Source organism: Tenebrio molitor, chromosome 1 (assembly GCF_963966145.1).
Source record: "Tenebrio molitor chromosome 1, icTenMoli1.1, whole genome shotgun sequence".
Classification (NCBI taxonomy): Eukaryota; Metazoa; Arthropoda; class Insecta; order Coleoptera; family Tenebrionidae; genus Tenebrio; species Tenebrio molitor.
Window position 1 is genome coordinate 41,627,810 of NC_091046.1, and position 22,649 is coordinate 41,650,458.

Consider the following 22,649-nt stretch of genomic DNA (forward strand, 5'->3'; position numbering starts at 1 on the left):
TAGCCCTTTTTTCTCGAAAAATATCAGCATTTGTATAAGGCATTATTGGCTCAATCGTCACATATTGTGGAGTTCTATCACTGGTTAAAATATCTGCACAATTTTCAAGGTCACCCTGTATGACTTTTTTTAATGTCAAATTTCGGAATTTTCGAATAAGGGTTTGCAGACACCTATTTGTAAAGAGGAAGTATTAGAAAAAAATGTATTCTCAAATTTCTACACTAGAATACCCCCTTAACAAGTTAATCAGTAGCATCGGGCCTTCAAATAAATATATCTTTTGAGTAGGTGTAGGCGACATTCTAATTCTGTTAACAGTATAAAGTAAATTTTGTAGGTAATCAATTATTCTCGGGAGTTACACAGGTTACATAGTAAACTTTTTCCCAATTTCATATTGTCATATTCCGTGGAGGGGGAATAGGGAGAATGCACTACAAAAATGAAAAATATTTTCTAACCTAATTTTATTTCGTTAAAATGTTAGACGTTTCTTGTGTCATTTTCTACGCTGGAAAAATGTTGCAAACAATTGAATTTCCATAGGTTGCTCTAAATATAAATTTATTTGAAGGCCCTTTACTAGATAATTGTTTTTTCTTTGTGCACGTCACTGGCCTTTATGGCGTGAACACAGTCTCAAACATTAATTTTTTACAGCCTGAATGATGGTTGGGAGTTATTCAAATTAACGATAAAAACCTCTCAGATTACTGTTATGATATTAAAGTTTGTACAGACACCTACAATTAAGCGACCAATTACAGTTAATAATTTTTTGGCAGCCACTATAATAGGAAAGCTACAACACCTCGAGGACTTTCCGAGGTGCGCTGTGTCTTTCGTGTCCAACCTCCTACCGAACAGACTCTAATGACCACCAACAGAAAAAAACACACAACGGTAATGGTGTTTGCCACTCAACCGAAAATTGTTCGGATTAATCATGACTAATTTCCTAGTTGATCGTTGACATGGAGAAAGTTTGTAACTTCAGACGAGAACCCTCTCGCCGAAATTAGCTTGTCACCGTTTTTATTCTTGGTCTGGACCGCCATAATTTGGCACAGATGAGGCCCGATGTAATCTGGACGGTCCCATATTGTGTTACGCCGTTTGGCCCACAAACTCCGACAGAAAATTATTAAATTTCCCACGGGAGATAGGTTTACAAGTTTGCCTCTTATGCAAATGGCCCCGAAAGCTTAGTCGACTGTCGATCATGTCCATATCGGACAAGATCTGGTTTCGAAAAACGGCACTCTCTGTTTTGATTTTTACTAATTAACAGTTGTCCTAACAGAATGACACATTTTTTTAATTGCCTGGTAGGCAGTAGGTGGTATAAAATCTTGGCCGAGAGGTCATTAATTTAGTGTGTTGGGAAACATGACACCGGCGACGTGTTCGTTATTAGTTTGTTTGGTCCTCTCAAAAGTTGTTTGTCATGCTTATATTTTGCGAAATTTATCTGATGGTGTCTACGCGAGTGCCGGTGATGTCAGAAACGTAGCGGAAACGCAGTTACAACCGAATGCTGCCAAAGAAAAAGTGAAGAGCAATGATGTTGTCGATGCGGCAAGAGACATCATTTCATCCGGACTGGAATCCATCAAGAGCGACATCGAGAAGGTTCCCGACAACGTGGATAACGCCAAACCTAGCGACCAAGATTGGAAGCGACTCAATAAGACGTTAGAAGAATTTTTTGATAAATACAAAAAGGATACATCGGGTCAAAATAATATCACGGTTCAGACCATAAGAGATGGTTTTCAAAATTTGACTGAAAATTTTGTGCCGAAGTTGAAACGAGGATCAGTTGCTCAGAAGGATTATGAACGGCAAATTCAACGTCCTGGTTTCATCGCTCAGATATTCTCAGGAGGTCAGTAGAGAGTGATTACAATTTCATTCCGTTTATGGTGAAGTTTTCTTTGTTCTTCTGTTATGGTACTAATTTTGCATCTTCTCATCTTGCTACACCATATTCTTTTTTGTAGTATGGCTTCTCCCATTCAAGCTGTTGTACTTCTATTTCTTCTCTTTTTGTTGTAAAAATAATGTAGATTCAAGAGTTTTGGAAACAATTGTCTTTTTTTTCACGTTATAATTTATTTCTGAATATTCAATCAAGATTATCTGATCAGAGTGGATTGGAATTTTGTGGCGTTTTTTGGCCACACCATTTCCCACTGTACGACCAGATGTCTGGCGTGATTACGAAAGCATCCTCCTCTGTTAAATGAAGTTGTTAAGAGTTATAAAATTAAGCAGAGGTTGTGTTTTAATTGTATGAATAATTGATGAGACGAAGATCGTTAGACCAAATCGAATTCTTCGTCGTAAAAACAGTTTCATACGATCGATAAGAAGCCTAACTTTTTCCACAATCATTCTCTCTAATAAACCATCAGATCGTCGAGATTTTCACCGATTAAAATTACAGGAACGCAACAGGTCGCAGCCAACATCAACAATCTGGCAGACACGACGACCACAACGACCCAACGTACCAATTTCATACACAACGTCATCAACTCTTTCTCTGGTTCAAACCAGGAGAATGCACCACAGCAAGAGACACAATCGACGACGCCACCTTCGGGGTTCTTCCAAGGTGCTCTCAACCAAATCAATAAAGTCGTGAGCAACTTTCTTCCAACCACGGCGACGACGATTCAACCGAATCCGGTTGATATCATGCAGAATTTTGGAACTCAAATTGATAATATCTACAGTCAAGTGAATGGTGCTGGGCAAGGTGGTACCACTGGAATTCCACACCAGGCTGAGGTGGGTACCGAAGGTTCTGGACAAAATGGACAAAACGTGGAGCCAGTTGTTGCCGATCAAGCTGTGATGCAAGACAGTACTAATGTACCCACGTCCAGCGTTCCTATGGAGATGTTCATGTGTTTCAATATGGCAAAAATGATGAACAATTATAATAAACAGAAATAGTAGCAACGTTAGCTTTTTTGGTTTAAAAACGAAACTCATCCTCCATTTGCCTTCTACAGCATGTCCTTTCCTTGTACCAAAACATCTATTTCAACTGCTTTCATCACTCTTCTCTTTTTTGTAATCTTCACAAAGCTTTGAAGCTTTCTCAAGAATAACCAACAACGAAAGGATTTGTAATTACGTTCGATTTTTTAAAATCTTCAGCTGCACTGAAGAGAACCTTAAACAAAGTGGTACTTCTGCCGATTTGAGGCCAGTACCGCCCCACAAACTAACAGCTTTGGGCAAAATGTTCAAAATCGATCTGATTGTTGCGCATCAGCTTGTGAAGCAAGACAATGCCACCACACCCACACCCGGTACTCCCATAGACATGTTTATATGATTCGACTTGGCAAAAATGTTGAACAATTATAATAAGCGGTGAAGTAACAGTGCCTGATTCAGTGGTACTAATATTTTTATAAGATCCAAAAAGAAATATTGCTAAAATGCTACATTGTAATGCGAACGAAGCAAATAGGAGCATATAAGAGGTCCAAATGCGGCGCGCTGCGTGACTGTGATTCGACTACAGATGGTTAATTAGACTGTACTGTTGCGAGGTTGGGTAAATGGTGAAGACATCTCTAAGAGAAAGACAGAGCTGAAGACATTGAAGGAGTATTGAAGAATTTTCGAAAACGGGCAACGTCCCCACGCTCGCCGTCCTTAATTGAAAAATTCCAATTGCGTCCGAACATAATGGACCATTTAAATTGCAAATCATGTATCACTGTATTATTTTTTGAAACTGCGTCCATCCACGTGCTCTTCTTATTACACGGCACGCCCTGTAGCTCCACAATGGTCGTGTTAAATTGAGACTAGACCACACGCATCTGATTATGCCCTGCCCCCGGGCAAATTAAATTCCTCCACTGCCGTTACAGTTACTTTAATTTCACATTGTTTATCAGTCCCGGACGAAGATCCAGAATCCGGTCCGGCATTTCCCCAAACCGAGATTTTATTGGCCAGAAGTCGACGCGGCACAAACCGGAGACGTTTCCGAGAAGAGTCGAAAAAACCCGGACAATAAAGCAATTTGATTAAAATCAGTATTTTTTTATGGCGCTGCGGTGTCACGTCACGATGTCTTCAGTTTCAGGTTTTCTCTTCATTTCACGTCGACGGTGACGACGGTCGTATATGGAGAGGCGACATTAATAATGGCGTTGTTTAAAATGTTGTAAATCATGGTGCGTAATAGATCATGTCTAATGGGGTATCGAGGAATATCAAAGAGAAATATAAGAGAGGCTCCGTAATTAAAAGGGACACTGTGTGTTTGTGATACTACGTTGCGTAATGGCTGATCTATTCGAATCGTTGTAAGAGTTGACTGATTAATCAATTTCCATCGGACGATTTCTATGCCGCGATAGGTTATTAAACGATGCGTTTACGACTGCATTAATATTAATAACACCATTTGAATGGATGGCGGACTATGAATACATCATTGTAATTTCACATTTTTGTATTCGAATTATCGTGTGGTGTTGCGAAACAACGACGCGATCAAAATAGAGACAGACAATAGGTATTTTGATCACATTTTAACTGAAATTATTTTCATCAGATAAGAATCTCTTTTTATTATACTACAAATTGCTGTTTAAGTGAGGAAGCAGAAAACACATAAATGTAAAGTAGTTTCCCAGATTAGACAGAGAATTTGAAATGTTTCCTAATTTTAGTTTATTACCTAGAAGGTGCATGTTTTTTCGTAATTTAGCCAGTTCTCAGAAAATTTATCTCAATTTTTAATCCACTAATTTTTTGATGTTTCCTACTCTAGTTTATTAAATAATAATGACAAACAAAATGGAAATTTCAAAAAGAAGAGTTTAAATTGAATTTTCAAATGATTGTAAAAATCTACAAAGATTTAACAGACAGAAACACAGCTGCATGCACTCTCTAGATTAAAAAAAAATCACTAGAAGAGAGAGTAATGGTTTGCTATATTATAAATTATCGATTCCTTTATAGGTTTGTGGTGTTATAGATGTCATTGTTAGTTATTTATTTGTGGACTGGTTCTGACTGTTGTTGCACGGACTAATTTGCCATGGAAAAAATTACTTGAATAGTTTATAACTTGGACAAAACATTGCAAAGAAAAAGTATTATTAGTTGTCAATAAAACAAAATTTGCAAACATACTCTTAGAAAGGGTTGAAAATTAATAATTAGCTTTGGGCGGAATATAACTTTCACTGACAGAGAAATAAAATTCTTAAAATGTTTCCAAGTAAAATCCAAATTTTGTCACGAGGAAGTCAAATTAAATTTTACGTTTAATAATACAGAGTCGTTATAAATGATTGTCCCATCGCAGTAAGCGTTGGTGACGTAGTTGAATGTGCCCCAAGCCTCATAACATGAGTGAGACTAATATCGCCGATAGGTGGCGCTCCTGGCGGTAGTGGAAATCTGTCTACGGGTTTGTCTAACGTTGCGAAGCAGGCGGCACATTCAAAATTTGTGTGGGTTTTCAACGCCAACTACGATGGGACAATCATTTAGAATGACCCTGTATCATTGATAAGAAAAAAAGATCTACCACGACAAACAGAATGTGTTTCGTCTTTTTTGGTATACAGGGTGATTTACGAGGAATAATGAGCCCGACGGAATAGAAAATGCAACCCACAATACATTGCAACAAAAAGCCGGACATCGAAGCGATAAATGTCCGGGTTTTTCTCCTGATGAATTGCGGGTTGCATTTTCTATTCCGTCGGGCTCATTATTCCTCGTAAATCACCTTGTATTTTGTTTTCTTCATTATTATTACCCAATTATAAATATTTTTTTAGTCTAGTGTGACGTAAGATACTTAGTTTGTTTTCAACAAGACGTCTATTCCTAGGTAAATAATTTTTTCAAAAAATTCCTTCAAGTTTTCATTAAAAAAATCAACAAAAAAAAATCCCAAATTCTAAGAAATTTTACATGTTTATTAAAATTATATACAATAACCTAACCTAAATGTGACATTCAGAATTTTCCGAATTTATTCAACGTATAAAGCAGCACGTTCAAAATTTGACAAGTACTATAATTTCTAATTTTTTTTATTAAAATGTATGGGGTTGGAGAATATAAAATGAGTATGCAGCTAAAAAACGTTGTTAGTCACTCTAATATATTTTTATTGTTGATCAATTGTTCTGTGAAGCAAAAAAGAAACAGAAGAAGAATCTTCTGAAAACAAGAGTATTCAGTATAATTTATTTTGCTAAAAACAACACACTTATCTCCAATTTGATAGGATACAATCCAAAAAAATTTATTTCGAAAAAATAATTTTTTTGTTCGACACTGTCAGAATTTGAGAATTTTCTCCTATGTGAACGGATTTTGATAAATGTCACAACTTGTCAAAACGAAACGTCAAGCTAATTTTAAAGATTTTAAGCGATTTGGAGCCTTTAAGGGGTTCGTCGAACAAAAAAACGTTGTATTCAACTCGTTCGTCTGTAAATTGGGCCTTTTTTGGCACTCGTGGGCCTTTAAAACGCTCGTTTCACTCGCGTTTTAAAATGGCCCACGCGTGCCAAAAAAAGGCCCAATTTACACACAAACTCGTCAAATAAACTACTATTTGCGTATTTTATACAGTAATGAACAATATTACTGTACTCAAAATCGTACAGTAATAGGTCACTTTACAGCATAGCAACCAACCATTTTGTGTTTTTCGTATCTTTCCTTGGATTTTACAGCGAGCGAGCAGTTTGACGAAGCTTCTTGGGCAATATTTAAAATATCTGTTGAGTTATTTTCCGCGTTATTTTCGCCTTTCAAATCCATCATTTTGAAATTCGTTTTCAAATGTCTCTCAGGTTGCTATGTTAATGAAAATCTACCTACTAAGGTTTTTCAAGTTATTCGCAAAATTTTTTACGAACAAATTTTAATATTCTTAAAATGCAAAATGAAATAGTATGTACGACCTCATATACGCTCTTCGTCAGAAAAGTGATTTTACTGGACTCGTATGGCATTTAAGTACTCGCTGAGGCTCGTACTTAAACTTGCCATAAAATACTCGTATAATAAACTTCCACTTTTCTGAACTCGTAACACAACTTTGGGTTTTTAACGAACTTTTTGAAATATTTTCTAGTAAACTCTAAGCACCTTTTTCAAATTACATATTACAATCTTTCTTATAAATTCCGTTTTATTATTTTTTAATCTTCTCTGATACCTCCAGCCATAATTACATATTTCGATTTTTGCTTTGAAGATAAATCAGTTTAATTTATTTAAACTTTTTTATTTCGAAATTGTCAAAGTGGCTTTATGAATAGGTAAATCTTTTTTTCATTTTTTCTTTTTTACATATTTATCAACAAAAATCATCGTGATTTCAAAATATCACTATAAACTCCATTTATAATTTTGGAAACAGCCGTTTCAGTTTTTGAATCCGGAGCTGGACCATTCATTACAAAACTGTTTTTCAAGATTTCTTCGTCATATCTAAGAAAACACGGAAGTCAACTTTTCAAACCGGTTTTTATTGTACTCAGCTGAAATAACTATTCAAAGAATCATCGATATGTGGCGCATAATTTTCATAACTGTATCAAATAAAATGAATCAAAATATTTAAATCTAGTACTCCTTTTTGAAAAATTTTAATTGCTTCGTTTAAAATCCCGATTAATTTACCACATAATAATCCACCGAACAGAACAGAGCAATTACTGTCTCTGTGTTTTTCTTCCATGGAAAATCTTTGCGACCACTGACTAATCGTTCTCGGTAAAAAATCAAATCTTGCGCAGCCTTGGACCGAGTGTTGGTACCAACAAGCCTAGCAACCTTACTTCTTCCAGTGACCCCTTAATTTTCTCCACAACACATACAAGGCAATCTTGATCTTCAATATGGCAACAAGAAAAAATCCATTGTGCAATTACCGTCTAATTGTGCGTCGATCTGTGGGTTCTTTCGGTGCGTGCAAATGTCATTGGTTACTTATCGATTCGTGCCGTGCGAGCGCGACCATAAAACAAATTCTGACAAACAATATAATATGTAAATACAAACTCCTGCAAGAATATTACACAACAACAGCGGCTGGAACTAATTACGGGTCATTATTCCTGTCGGTTACAAGAACTCGCCGTACCTCGACCTGCGACCAAAAAAAGGACTTTGATTCAAGGATTAATTATTACCCTCATTAATAAATGGCAATTTCTGGGTTGTCAGAGGCTAGAATTTACGTAGCACCACGTCCGTCGTCCAGACGCGGCGCACCAGTAAACCATCTCTGGCAGCTTCCAGAGATAACGTGAACATGCGCCCATGCCATACCCACGGCGGTCACGTTAAAGTACAAATTCGCATCCGACGCAGCCGTTAAGGAAAGTTGTGTGGGGCACATTTATAAATCCAAATGAACTTTGATTGTTTCTCCTGGGCAAAGGCTAGAGCTGAATTTTCTTCAACTGGTGGAGAGAACAGAGGCGGAGCCGGTGATTAATAATATTCTATCTATTACGAATGCAGATTTCATGCTGTCTCGACTCCTTACAAGTATATGTCATCGTAAAAGTTGTTGGCGAGAGTAGAAGTAAGTAGAGGCGGCTGAGACGCAAAGAGAATGTAATGGCGCTGGTTTGGTAGCTATTGTACGTTAGGTCATTGGCTGCCGCTCCATCAGGGTCGCTTTTAACTTCTAATGTGGGTCGCCGGGCTCTGGTACAATACACTTGGCGAAAAAACAATTGCGCAACCGGGGGACATTGCTTTTCGCACTCGCTGTACGAGAGGCTCCAAAAAAGTTACACTTATTGGACTACTTTCGGAACTGCCGGCTCTTTTAACATTTACCGTAGTCCGCTCGGGAAGATTTATGAGTGACAAATCGCACTAATGTACGAAATTTCGGCGATTCTAATTTATAAACTGGTTGGAAGTTGCTTTACAAGTCATTTTGAACGGTCGAATGTTTTTCTAAACTATTTTCTTGCAAGTAGAGAAGACAGATTTTTGACTGATTTATTTTATGGATGGAGTAGCGGTTTGAGGGGAATCGGTTAAAAACAAATCTCTTAATGGGAAAGATGTGGAGGTGAAAAAGACACATAGACTAACAGTAATTGCTGACCACGTATTTTTCTGTAGCATTCTCTGATCGTCGTCCTTGTTTAGCGGAGTCATTGAAAGGAACCCCATTATGCACTCATTTAAATGCACAATTTAAATTTTGGAGTTTTGGTAATTGTCGAGTTATTTAAAAAAGAAAGCTTTCCACATTCCAACGATGTCCTTAGCTTTCGGCTTTATAGCAATTTTTAATTTGGGAACAATTTTAGGTCAGTGACGTCTGGTCCCAACTTTCCGATAAATAGGTGACGCCGGCCGAAATTCGTTCACTTTCGTTCACGCTGTAAACGTGTTCGTTTCGTTCACTCCTCTCCTGTCTCTTTGCAAAAAAGACTGAGGCTCCGTAAAAGCGAGCTGGACAAAAAGACGATGCTCTTCTTCTGGACAGTTCGACCGCTCCAGAGGGCCGGTGGTAACAGCCGTTATCAATTTTGAAGCTTTGCAGATAAACTCGACTTATTACAATAGAAAAGATATTTAGATATTTATTTTGCATAACAGTTGAAACTTAATATCCAGTATCCTCTCGCTGTGTCATCTTGATAATTTGTAGATCCCACACAACTTTCTCCAGCCTCTAGGATTTTATATCAAAAGTTACAAAATAATAGAAACTGAGGAGAGCAGGACTAGTTTTTAGTTCAAAGTAAGGAATAATTCTCTACTTACACATCTAGTCTCAGCTGCATTTTTTGACGACAAGGTAACAGTTGAAAATGATTCGTTGATGCATTTGGTAGATGCACCTACATTGTTGAGCCGACTCTCGCACTTTAGTCCTGTTTTGATAAATATTCTGTCAAATAAGAAAAATGCCAAAAAGAGATGGCAAGATATTGCAATCATTGCAGAATCATTTTTTAAAGAAGTTGTTAATTACCGAATGTGACCAGATGGTCTTTGGTTTTTTGTTTCGAGAGGCCAAGTTAATGTCAGGGATAGCAATACCATGATGCTACTTCTACTACATCAGGAAATTTTCCTTGACGTGGAATTCTGCAGTTGACACGACCGCGCCGAATCGCATCCAGACACTGCAGATAAATCATGATGCAGCGGACACCTTCACATTAACATTTCTGTAATAAATGCAGGCGGCTAATTGCCGCATCGCAGTCACAGATATCTACAATTAATTCGATCGGATGGGCTCCGGATTTAATAAAGGCGAGGTTTCCCACGAGCACACGTGTTCGATCTTGTAATAAAATTTACAACCGACACACAGCGCAAACGAGAAATTCCCGGAAACTGGACGAGCCAAGTAAGAAAGCGAAACTCTAAAATAAATAACTTGTCCGTTGAGTTATACTTAAAAATTATTACGGTTTGGCTAGCGAGGCGAGACCTCCAGGTTCAGCGCTTCGCCTCTCGTCGAAGTCTCCGCAGAAAGCGGCGTTTCCCTCGTGAGACCGCGATTGAACAAATAAATTCGACCCGGAGTCGCGTAATAAATTATAATTGCACAACTTACGGCAAGCGCACGGCTTAAGCTCGACAATAAAGCGGCGATTTTCGATTTTTATGCCGAATTGATTTAGTGAGTCTTGGCGTGGCTGCGGGCGCGTTAATTAATAATTATCTAATTTATGGAGCGTCATCCGTTAAATTATTGGTTTTGGGATATCCAAACGTCCGATCCGACTGCTTTGTGATTCATTTGACACGGCTTTTTTGTGCGTGATTGAAGCTGAAAATCGACCGTGGAACTTATTAAAAACGTGTAGTCTCTACAAGGCTATAAAAGCAAAGAATATATTTTTTTGTGTTAACAGTTCTCGATTATCTGTTGGTTTTTTATTGACCATTAAAATGTTCCAATGGCGTTCTCCCGGCACTTTTTGCCGCGCCGCGACCGTGATGGAGCTGTTAATAATTTTACGTCGATACCAATTACTCTTGGAAAATCGACAAACGGACGCAGTTAACCCGGATCAGAGACACTAATGTGAAATGCAACAATTTTCCTTCACCTAAAACAAAACATTGGCAAGATCCGTTCTGGATGTGATAACAAAGTGAAATTTTTGCGCGAATTAAACTAAGTTTGATAAGGGAGAATGATGGGGATGATTACAAAGCCACCAATAGAATGGTGAAAAGTACCTTGAGCATTGGAGCACTTGGGCATCAGAAAGATTTATTGCCGATGTGTTCCATGGTGTAACAGATGCCCAAAAGAAGGATACCTTTACAGAAGTCTTCATCATATTATACAGAGGTCAAAGCCTGGACGTACGCGTTTACAAATCAAAGTTATGCCATTTAGAAGCGTAATACAGAAAATAATTGCTTCTTTTTCGTAAAATCTAGATCTGTTACAACTGCTGCTTTGAATAATCAACGTACAGTGTTAATACAGAATAGTACGCCATGAAAAACCTCAAAAACGTTTGGAAAACTCTCTATTTTGGTTTGCGGGTCTTAAAAGGGAGATCCAACTTATGCTCCAGATCTAGTAGGTACCTTATGATTTTTGTTCATCTGAGACAAATGCATCTAGGGGTAAATTTTAATTCATCAGTTTGATTTAGATCTACGAAGTGGAAATACATGAATCCACCACTTTCTCTAAAATCTTGAACAAACACTAGAGGGAGAAAATGTTTGGCAACAGATTTGTGGAATTTTGACAAACTGTTTTTAAAAGATTATTTACCTCGTGGGTAGCGTAGCAAGACAACATTGTTATTAAGGAGGTCTAGTCTAGAATGTAGAATATTTTATCCTTTTTGCGTTTTTTTTTTTTGTATAAAACTTTTTACTGTCGATCTTGGTGTACAATTTTATTAATCCTTTAGACGGCACCAGAAAAAATGTATTGAAAAATTTAAAAAAATCATTTTGAGAGATAGCCATATTGATATTTTGTTTTTTTTTTAACTTTCACGAAGCGAGAAAATTTTGCTTTCATTCTGGTATCGGCCCAGTTAATTGGTTAAGTAAATCTGATGATTTTATGACGGCCTTTTTAAAGAACATAATTTCCAGATGAACGCTTTTAAAATTTTTGCGTACCCATGAGGATTTTTTTCAAAGTGATATAAATTCTTCAAAGCCCCGCGTAGGATTTCAGAGACACATTTTTGAAATCCTGGTCTTTAAGAAAAGTCTATTCGTTTTTTTTTTTTTTAATTTGTAAACACTAGAGTACCCCCACAATGTCCAAAGTAGTACCAAGGGAAAAAGAACGAAAAAATTATGACACGTGTGCAGTTCCATCAAGACAACCCTCTAACCCACGAACTGAGTGCTATTCGTGACTTCGCTTTCAAAATATTGAAGGAACGCCTTTATTCGCCAGATCTAGCCCACTACTAAGTGATCAAAAAGAGAACAAATCAGAACAGGCGTAGCGGAATCCTATGGAAATAAGCGTTCAATGCGTGGCCGTAGACAATTTGAGGTCTCAAACGTTACTTTATAGTAATTAGTAAACCACACCTTATGAATTTTAGACCTTGGAATTATAATTGTGCACTTTCGTATCCCACCTCCACCCGGCGGCACGGCAATTTTGCCGGAGTACATACACTATTACGGATATTACTATCAAGCACTTTATTATTATTATCTGATAATGGAGAAACTTTATAAAATAAAAAAGAGCAATATGCGTAAGAATGTGTAATTTACCAGCTTTATTGCTAAACACGATGCCACTAGATTCTTCAGTGAAATGTCAAAGAAACGTCAGTTTTAAAGTAACGGTGTTGATATTAACCTTGAAAAAAGTTTTCGATTTCGGCAAAGTTTACGGACGTTTCCTGTAATTGTAAACAACAATAATTATCTCACAGTCAGTGGTAAAATGAGTTTTCTTATTAATAATTAATTAATTAATTAATGATAGATTTTTTGAGAGGTAGGCAACCAATAAAACGACTGTGTATAGTACAGATATGTGTACGATTAAGCTAAGAGAGACGTTTCGATAAAACAAAAGTTATTGTTGATCACTCTGTACTGTTAAAAAGTACTTTCATGGTATCTACTTGTGTTTTGAGTGACTCGAAGCACAAAAGATTTTTTTTCCATAAGCATAAATAAGCATTTGAACACCGTTACGCTAAATGTGTCTTAACTATGTAATATTCCACAGTTTTGCATTCACTTGCTTAATCACGCGAACGGTAAACGCAGAGCCACCCTCGTACATTTCGATCTCGCAAAAAACATTCCAAAGCGAAATTCCTGTCATTTGCCTAATTCAGTTGCGAACGCCGAGGGCAAGACAGGAAACAATTTTGTTTCTTTTAACAATTCTGAATACCAGTCCCTTTTAAAACATTCCATTTTCCTCCCAGAGATAACCTGACCTCCCCCCTGACACGCTTCAAAACTGTTTCATGCAATTTTTTTCACCCCGACACGCCATTATCATTTTATCCTTCCTGCGATTAATAAAACTCGAGTTTAATTTTTCGCCGGCTGCAATAACAAACTATTTTTCTGCTGCCATCTATTCGACTGCGAGGCAACTCTCACAAGTGTCGGTTCCGAAGTCTTGAGATTTCTGTATGAATATTGACGGTGTAAAACTGGTTGCATAAAAACTTAACACTACCGCATACACCTCCAGTCAAATTAATTATTTCTTCGTTTTTAGGTGCTACAACACACCAGACTTAGCTGCATGGGAGTCCCGTCTCGTCTAATTTTACGAAAATCGATTCAAACCGTCCTCAGTTTAATTCCCCTTGATTTATGACGATTTATTATCGCTCAGATTTATTTGAATGTAGTATCACAGTATTGAATTTCCTCGAATAAATTTCCATATCTCCGGTTTCTCAGGATATTATCCGGCCAATAGATCTTTAAATTTGCCGTGCGCGGATTTGCACATTGTGGTTTCAGATATCCAAACCGCAAACGGAATTGATACAGACCCAAACTGATGCAATATGTGTGTGAAATAGCGAAATACATTTTATCTAATTTGGGGTTTCGGGTGGCCTTGAGAGTACAACTTGAGGTTTACGTCAGTATTCGATAAAACCTCGATCAGGAAAATTTTATTACTTGATTGGGCCGTAAATTCCACCTTTTATTTAATTTTTATTGAACTGGCCGTAAAGTGGAATTGTTTGATGGTTTTTAATCTCTGGATTCAGATTTTAAAAATTTCTACCGCGCTGCAACAGTGTGGTGTAGGTCTGCGTCAAGTAACAGACGAGTAGTTATGATTATTATCGATGTACAAGGAGTTTACTTCCTGTGCAACATCCTTTTTGCTCAACTGACAAGTGGAAATGTTTAGTTTTTTACGCGTGGATACCGCGCTCCCCAGGAATGCGGGTTTATCATTAAAACCATTCAGTGATTAATAAATCGGTTTCGTTTATTGTTGAGACAGGAAGTGGAACATTTTAAGACAAGTTGTTTGAGAAGCAATCTAAACAAGCATCACTGGTGTTTGCATATTTTATAATGAACAGACTCATTTTTGATTGAGCAAGCGGTGAAGGCAAATGCAATCAAAAAATAAAAATATTGAAGCAGAACTGAGTAAAAAGAAAAAATCAGAATAATATGAACATCTCTAGTTTCCTTCAGAATATTTAATCCAAACAGATACCTGCCAAATTTTAATTTCAGCTAATAACACATAGTGCAACATGTCATAATTGCATTAACATGTTCAGTAATAAAAAAATTTCTTTTATTTTACCTAGACAACAAATTATACGTGGAAGTTGTGTATCCCATTTTTTTTAGGCGTGGGACTACAACGCTGGCTGCCCTCGTGCGTGTAAACTTCCCACTTGTAAAAAATAGTGCTTTGTACACATGTCGCATAGTTTTTACGTTCTCTCGTTTTAACGTGATTCCTCATCTTACGGTTAGCGGTTTTAACGAGACTGGATTAACTCCTACTCAAGTTGGACAAGAGTTTCGAGAGTTTTGTTGCGTCTAGACGGCACAGCTTACGATAACTTTGCAAGTTTCCATTATGACTCGCCTAAACTACAAGTATTAAACGATTATCTCCATCTCAGCCAATAAAAATATAGTTTTTGCACAGCTCGTAGGGATTCCACTTTACATAATTAAATTAAAAGTGCACAAACATCAAACACCTACGTCTGTTAATGAAATTACAGTTAGCTTTCGATTTGAGGAAGATTCGAGGTTATCTCGTGAAATATTTCCGCAATTTAATTTAATCGCATTGTCCATTATAAGCAAGCGCAAAAATTCCTACCACCAACAAAGCCAGAGTCGTATTACACCCATGTTTATAGAGATATCATGTTACCGTGCAGGCAATAAGTATAAAGCAATTAATCCTTTGAGTAATTAATAGTCGAGGGGGGACATTTGATTTATAACAAATTATCACAGCGCACGCTACTTAGCAGTGGATGTTCGCTGAGCAGACTCCGCTACTTTTTCCAAGAGTTACAGCTCCCGGTCTTCTGGTACCAAAACACGTTTCATCTCTGGAGCAGTACCCGACGTAGAGATTAGTGAAGCGGCAATAATCTAGAAATATTTTCCGAGCGTTTGAAAGAAACGCGGTAGGCAGAGAGACTCCGGTTTTACGGTAAATTAATAAGCAATCAAGTGGCACCTAAACGGGCTTCATTTGGCCGATTCCATTAAACCGCATCAGAGCAGATTTATTATTTGCAAACCAGCTCCGCATTATGCACCGAGATCGTGAATAGTAGAGCAGATGCTAATCTGCGGACGGTCCCGGAACGAGAGCCGTAATAAAACAGGAGCATCTGTCAGCGATAGGTGAAATGACAGCGTCTTCTCATTACCGAGAGCAGTGACGAATCGTGGCAGAGGATCGACCTGCCAGCTGTCTGATTTAGAGTCGCGAAACTTGTCCCACACAAAAACAGCAACAATGCCGGGTCGGCGTTCACCAGCTCACAGGGCAACCCACTGACTCCTGGACCACGACCGCGGCTATTTGCGGGCGAGGAGAGGCAAGAGATGCGATCATTGGAATGGAATGGTGGCGGTTTCGGTTCGCACGGGATGATGGGGGATGAGGGTGAAGGAACAAACTGTTGCACTGGACCGGCTTCAGAAAGATGTGGTCTTGGATATTCGTACAAAACAAGACCAAAAATACACAAACATTAAAATTGAGGCGAGAAAAATGTTAGCAACTTTATCAGATTCAAATTAGGAATTTTTAGACAACATTAAAGGGGGTCTAGACGCCTTGGATCAGAAAGATGCAACATATTTTTGCTAGCGACGAGAAGATGGCAAAGTTTTGGTGTATTGATCGACATTCCAGGAAAAATGTTTCTTTGAAAAATTCTCGCAGCCCGACTAGACGATAAATCTTGACATACAGTGTTGCCTGAAGCTTGGGGCAAAGTAAAGATTATTTTTTTTCCACTACTAGTCTCAGAAGGCTTCATTATTGACTGTCGAACCGACCCCAGAAGTAGAATTTCTCTCCCAAGGTTAATAATAATTTTCATTATATGGATGACATAAAACTTTATGCATCGAAAAAGAATCACATTTTATCTTTACTAACAATAACTGAAAATTTCTCAAATGATATTGGGATGAGTTTTGGTATTGATAAGTGTAAAATGCAATCAATATGTCGCGGTCATTACGAACATTTAGAATATATAACTCAAGAAGGAGAAATCATTAAAAATTTAAATAAAGGAGAATTTTATAAATATTTAGGTATTAATCAATCAAATCATATTCAACACTCAATTATAAAAGAAAATTTAGAATAGCTATTTATGTAACCAGTTAGGAAATGCGTTATTTTGTGTAACGAGTGGAATATTTGCGGGACGAGCGCAGCGAGATCCCGCAAAATCACACGAGTTACACAAAATTGCATTTCCAAACGTGTTGCATACAAGATTTTTTCTAATTTTGACAAAAAAAAAAAGTTTCTTCAAACGTTAAACGAAGTAAAGAATTTCATTAATAATAAATTATTATTGTGTTAAAATATCAAGTAGGTAAGTAGGCACGGTTATTTTGCTTAAAAACAAAAAATATGACAATGTCTACTGGTGATACAATAAATTTTTCCTAACCAGTTAGGAAAGATTTTACTTTTCGTAACCAGTTACGAAAAGTGTGACGTTTCCAAACGTCAATTAATTTTGAAAAGTGTCACTTTATATGTGAAAATTAGAAAAAAGCAATTTTATTTAAGAATTAAATCTATTTTAAAATCAAAATTAAACGGTAATAATTTAATTAAAGCAGTTAATACATATGCTGTTCCATTACTGACCTATTCTTTCGGTGTTATAAAATGGTCCAAAACTAATTTACAGAACATAAACATTAAACACCATCCTAAATCTGCTATTGAAAGATTTAATTTACCACGCGAAAACGGTGGTAGGGGTTTTTCAAATCTAGAAATACTGCTAAAAAATCAAATTGCTTTACTAAAAAATTATTTCCTCAATAGAGCTCGTGATAACACCTTTTTCAATGCTTTGGTTTCAGCCGATAAAGGCTACACACCTTTAAATTTAAGTGATAATATAATTTCAGACATTGTTAAGCCAAATATACCTCACACAATAGCAAATATAAAACAGAAGTCTTTACATGGGAGATACTTTAAAGAACTGGAACAACCAGAAGTTAATATTCAGGCCTCTCATGCATGGCTTAAGAAATCAAATATTCACCCTGAGACGGAGGGTTTTATATTTGCAATACAAGATCGTGTTATAAATACAAGAAATTATAAAAAACACATATGCGGTTTACAATCGATCATTGATAAATGTAGGATTTGCGGAACTGAAGGGGAAACCATTGAACACATCATTTCTTCTTGCACCGTTTTGGCTCAAAGCGAATATAAAAAACGTCACGATATATTCGCTAAAATTATACACATGAATTTAGCTGTTAAATTCAATTTATTAAAGAATACACAACCACATTATAGTTATACACCAGAAAGTTGTTTGGAAAATGACAGTTACAAGTTATATTTTGATAGAACAATTTTAACTGACATTCATATTAAGCATAACAGACCAGACATTATAATTTTAAATAAACAACAAAAGCAAGCATATCTTTTAGATATAGCTGTTCCAAATTCACATAATATAACACAGACATATAACACAAAAATTAATAAATATTTAGAGCTCTCCGTTGCTATGAGAAATCTTTGGTGTTTAGAAAAAATTTCGATTTTACCACTTGTAATTTCAGCAACGGGAATAGTACCGCAATCTCTTTTTAAAAATTTAAAAATTCTGGATTTAGATAACAAATTGGTAGTTGAAATTCAAAAAGGTATATTATTATACTCATGTCACATCGTGAGGAAGTTCCTTAACATTGACACAGAACATAATACACAACAAAGTCAAAATGCGGAGGCGAGACGCCGGTAATTATGTTGATAAGCACTGCACTATTACTTGATAGTAATATCCGTAATAGTGTATGTACTCCGGCAAAATTGCCGTGCCGCCGGGTGGAGGTGGGATAGTACCTACCTAGGTGAACAATGAACAGCCGTCACCTAGCAACGAAAGATTTTCGTTGATTTCATTGGTTAACGTAGACGATTTTCATAGCAAAATGAGAACTCGGATCGTTGCATCGGACAATAGTATATTATATACCAAGGTGGAGAAGTTCATGATTATAGCTAGAGCACCAAGATTAGAGCCCGAGGCGCGCCGAGGGTTGTAAGGCGCGAAGGCTATCAGGGACTTCTCCACCGTGGTTTATATACTATTTTTTTCACTACTAGATACGTTAAAACCCTTTCTGATAATAATTATTAATCAAATTATTTTGTCGGATGCGACGGGTCCGAGTTGTCATTTCTTGACAGTTGGTATGAAAATCGTCTACGTTAACCAATGAAATAGACGACAATCTTTCGTTGCTAGGTGACGGTTGTTCCATTATTCACCACTGGTTAATAATGAACAATTATTTACCTGTCACTGAGCCAACGTAGAAAAACGAAACTTCTCAGTGTTCTATGACAACCGATAACGCTAGACTTTATTACTTAGTAGTGAAAAAAATTTTTTTTTCTTCAAACGTCCGTAAATTATGACATTATCCGGCTGCATTGATAATGCTAAAGTGTCACTTCATTGTCATGGCATCTAACGAGCTGACGAGCGGCAGATAAAGTTATTATCTCCGCTGAGAGCGGCAGATAAAGTTATTATCTCCGCTGAGGGCGTCCGTGAAGTTATTATCTCCGCTGATGAGCGGCAGTAAAGTAAACTAGCTAAATCATTTGAAATTCCTACATGGTTTCTTAACATGTCTTAAATAACTTGATATGAAGGTTTGAAGAAAAAATAGTATATGTTATTCGGAGCAAAAATGGTTTTATGTGCTTTGGCTGGTTTGTCTGCCTCACTGCAGCCAATCTACCAGCCGCAGCACATAAAACTTCATTTTTTCTCCTCATAACATAATATACTATTATTAATATGTAATTATTATCAACCAGAAGTTAATATTCAGGCATCTCATGCATTGCTTAAGAAATCAAATATTCACCCTGAGACGGAGGGTTTTATATTTGCAATACAAGATCGTGTTATAAATACAAGAAATTATAAAAAACACATATGCGGTTTACAATCGATAATTGATAAATGTAGGATTTGCGGAACTGAAGGGGAAACAATTGAACACATTATTTCTTCTTGCACCGTTTTGGCTCAAAGCGAATATAAAAAACGACACGATATATTCGCTAAAATTATACACATGAATTTAGCTGTTAAATTCAATTTATTAAAGAATACACAACCATATTATAGTTACACACCAGAAAGTTGTTTGGAAAATGACAGTTACAAGTTATATTTTGATAGAACAATTTTAACTGACATTCATATTAAGCTTAACAGACCAGACATTATAATTTTAAATAAACAACAAAAGCAAGCATATCTTTTAGATATAGCTGTTCCAAATTCACATAATATAACACAGACATATAACACAAAAATTAATAAATATTTAGAGCTGTCCGTTGCTATGAGAAATCTTTGGTGTTTAGAAAAAATTTCGATTTTACCACTTGTAATTTCAGCAACGGGAATAGTACCGCAATCTCTTTTTAAAAATTTAAAAATTCTGGATTTAGATAACACATTGGTAGTTGAAATTCAAAAAGGTATATTATTATACTCATGTCACATCGTGAGGAAGTTCCTTAACATTGACACAGAACATAATACACAACAAAGTCAAAATGCGGAGGCGAGACGCCGGTAATTATGTTGATAAACACTGCACTATTACTTGATAGTAATATCCGTAATAGTGTATGTACTCCGGCAAAATTGCCGTGCCGCCGGGTGGAGGTGGGATAGTATCTGAAAGGGTTTTAACGTATCTAGTAGTGAAAAAAATAGTATATAAACCACGGTGAAGAAGTCCCTTATAGCCTTATAGCCTCGGCACGCCTCGGGCTCTAATCTTGGCGCTCTGGCTATAATCATGAACTTCTTCACCTTGGTGTATAATATACTATAATGTTTTGCAATCCGAAACGTAGAAATGTGAAAACAAAAACAGATGTAAATAGAGCCAACGAAACCAATACCAAGGACCAAAAGAATAAAGGTGCTTGAGGTAAGTAATAAAAAATTACAAGAATGCAAGACGGAGAAAAAGTAACGAAGTGGCCAAAAACCATTTTGGGAAGGAGGAATAATACAAAGAGTTAATAAGAAAGGGGTAAAAGAAGGAAATCCTAAATCACAAAAGCAGTGTCTACACAAGAACCATTCTTTGTGTGCACTGTGCAATAACGAATGTCAAATTTGTGGTCAAGCTGGCCGTGGTTTTCTCTTTTCCAAACGTAGATCGTCTTTTCAGCTAACTAATCCTTCAGATACATAACCTCATCATCATAGCTTCGCTTGTTGTGATAAATGACAAAAGTTTCAGTTTCATTTTACATATATTATTTCCCTAATTCTTTCAACAGTTTCTGGACTACGTATTGATTCATTGATTGTCGTCCACTTCCACTCTTTTAATCTTACATCTAATGTTTCGCGAAATATTTGACAGATGAAGCTACGCCATACATTAACGGAAAGAAAACAAACATCCAGAAGAAATAACAGTTTATCTGGAATTCTTACTGCTTGATAATTGTTTCTCAATGGTGCCGATCTTTTTTTTGGTATACAATGAGAATGACATCTCTTTAGATTGTTGAGAATTTTACTACTGACAATTTTAACCAAAATTTAATTTATTTTTATCTCGAAAACGAAAAGACTTTTATTAGATAATTTTTTGTGTATGAGTTCTACTCATCCTCACCTACTACCAGTTTTTTTTTGTACTAGCATTAAAAAACACCCTGTATTATATTACTAAATGAAGAACTTAGGGGTAGATTCACGAAACTCAGATAATTTGCAAATCTTTAAAGAAACGGCAAATACAATGTTTCAACGATATCACATGTCATGGTTTTGAATTTGCAATGTCTTATCGTGAATGGCCCCCTTAGAATGACTTGAAAACTGCTCTCAACTTCGTTTACTTTATGGTACAAAATTAATATTTCTACCCTTAGTTGGACTTATTTCTCTGACCAATGTCAAACCACTGCTTTGATTCATGTTGTTAAGTCTGTTGATGAAAGAGAGTTTTTGATCATCACCCAATCAGAGGTTGATTAAAACATAAAGTTTTGTTTTTTCGTAAACAAATTAAATTATTCTATTATGTAATACATATCTGTTTTGAAAGTTGTCCAAGAATGTGAAAACAAAAGATTGATATGTTATTGTATTGTGTTTGGTGTCATTTGTTGTGGTAATAGCACTTTGTGGTTTTTGGGCCTTGAAAATAAATAATGCAGAACGTAATTGTCGATCGAATTTTCTTTATAAATTTAAACTAGGAGAAGCTGCTGCAAAACAGCAATGAGTTGACAAAGATGAACCCCTTTGCGTTACCCAAAACCAAAAAATTACCAGAAGAAAGTGGTGATGACAGTATGGTGCATCAATAGTTATTTGTACAATTAGTTATGAAAGTCATACCTTTTTTCACGAATTTGCAGATTGATTAACGAGGGCGTAGCCCAAATTGATCAAGCAAATAAGTGAAAAAACAGACTTTCATAACGTGTTGTACACACTATTTTTTTGCACATCGATGTAAGTTGAGAAATTTGGTCCAAAAGGATTTATAAAAAATTACAAAAAAAAAATAGGTATGCTTTGACAATGATCTCCAAGGAAATGGAATAAAATGATGCAAAAAAGTACTACATACTTTCACTACGGTTTTTCGTGTAAAAAAGTGCAACTTTCACTACGATTTTGCGTGTAAAAAATTGCCACTTTCATTACGATATGCAAAAAAAAATGTTTTTACTTTTCGTGAGACTACTGCAGCTCATAATATAGTTTTTGTGCCTAAATTGTTAAAATATAGAAAAAAGAAAGAAACCCTATAAATGTTGCATGGTAAAGCTCGATCACATATTTGAAATTACTGACCAA

General features: G+C 36.4%; 2 protein-coding genes across 2 annotated transcripts in view; one reads left to right on the forward strand and one right to left on the reverse strand.

Annotated features, from left to right (window-relative positions):
* Window positions 1-22,649, reverse strand: part of dachs (unconventional myosin-IXb-like dachs) — a 96,896-nt gene that overhangs the window by 51,568 nt on the left and 22,679 nt on the right. The window lies entirely within an intron of this gene.
* LOC138131174 (uncharacterized) lies at window positions 162-2,967 on the forward strand. Its single transcript, XM_069048014.1, has 2 exons — window positions 162-1,891; window positions 2,453-2,967. Exons 1-2 carry the CDS (start codon window positions 1,393-1,395, stop codon window positions 2,965-2,967), a joined length of 1,014 nt encoding a protein of 337 aa, XP_068904115.1. The 5' UTR covers window positions 162-1,392.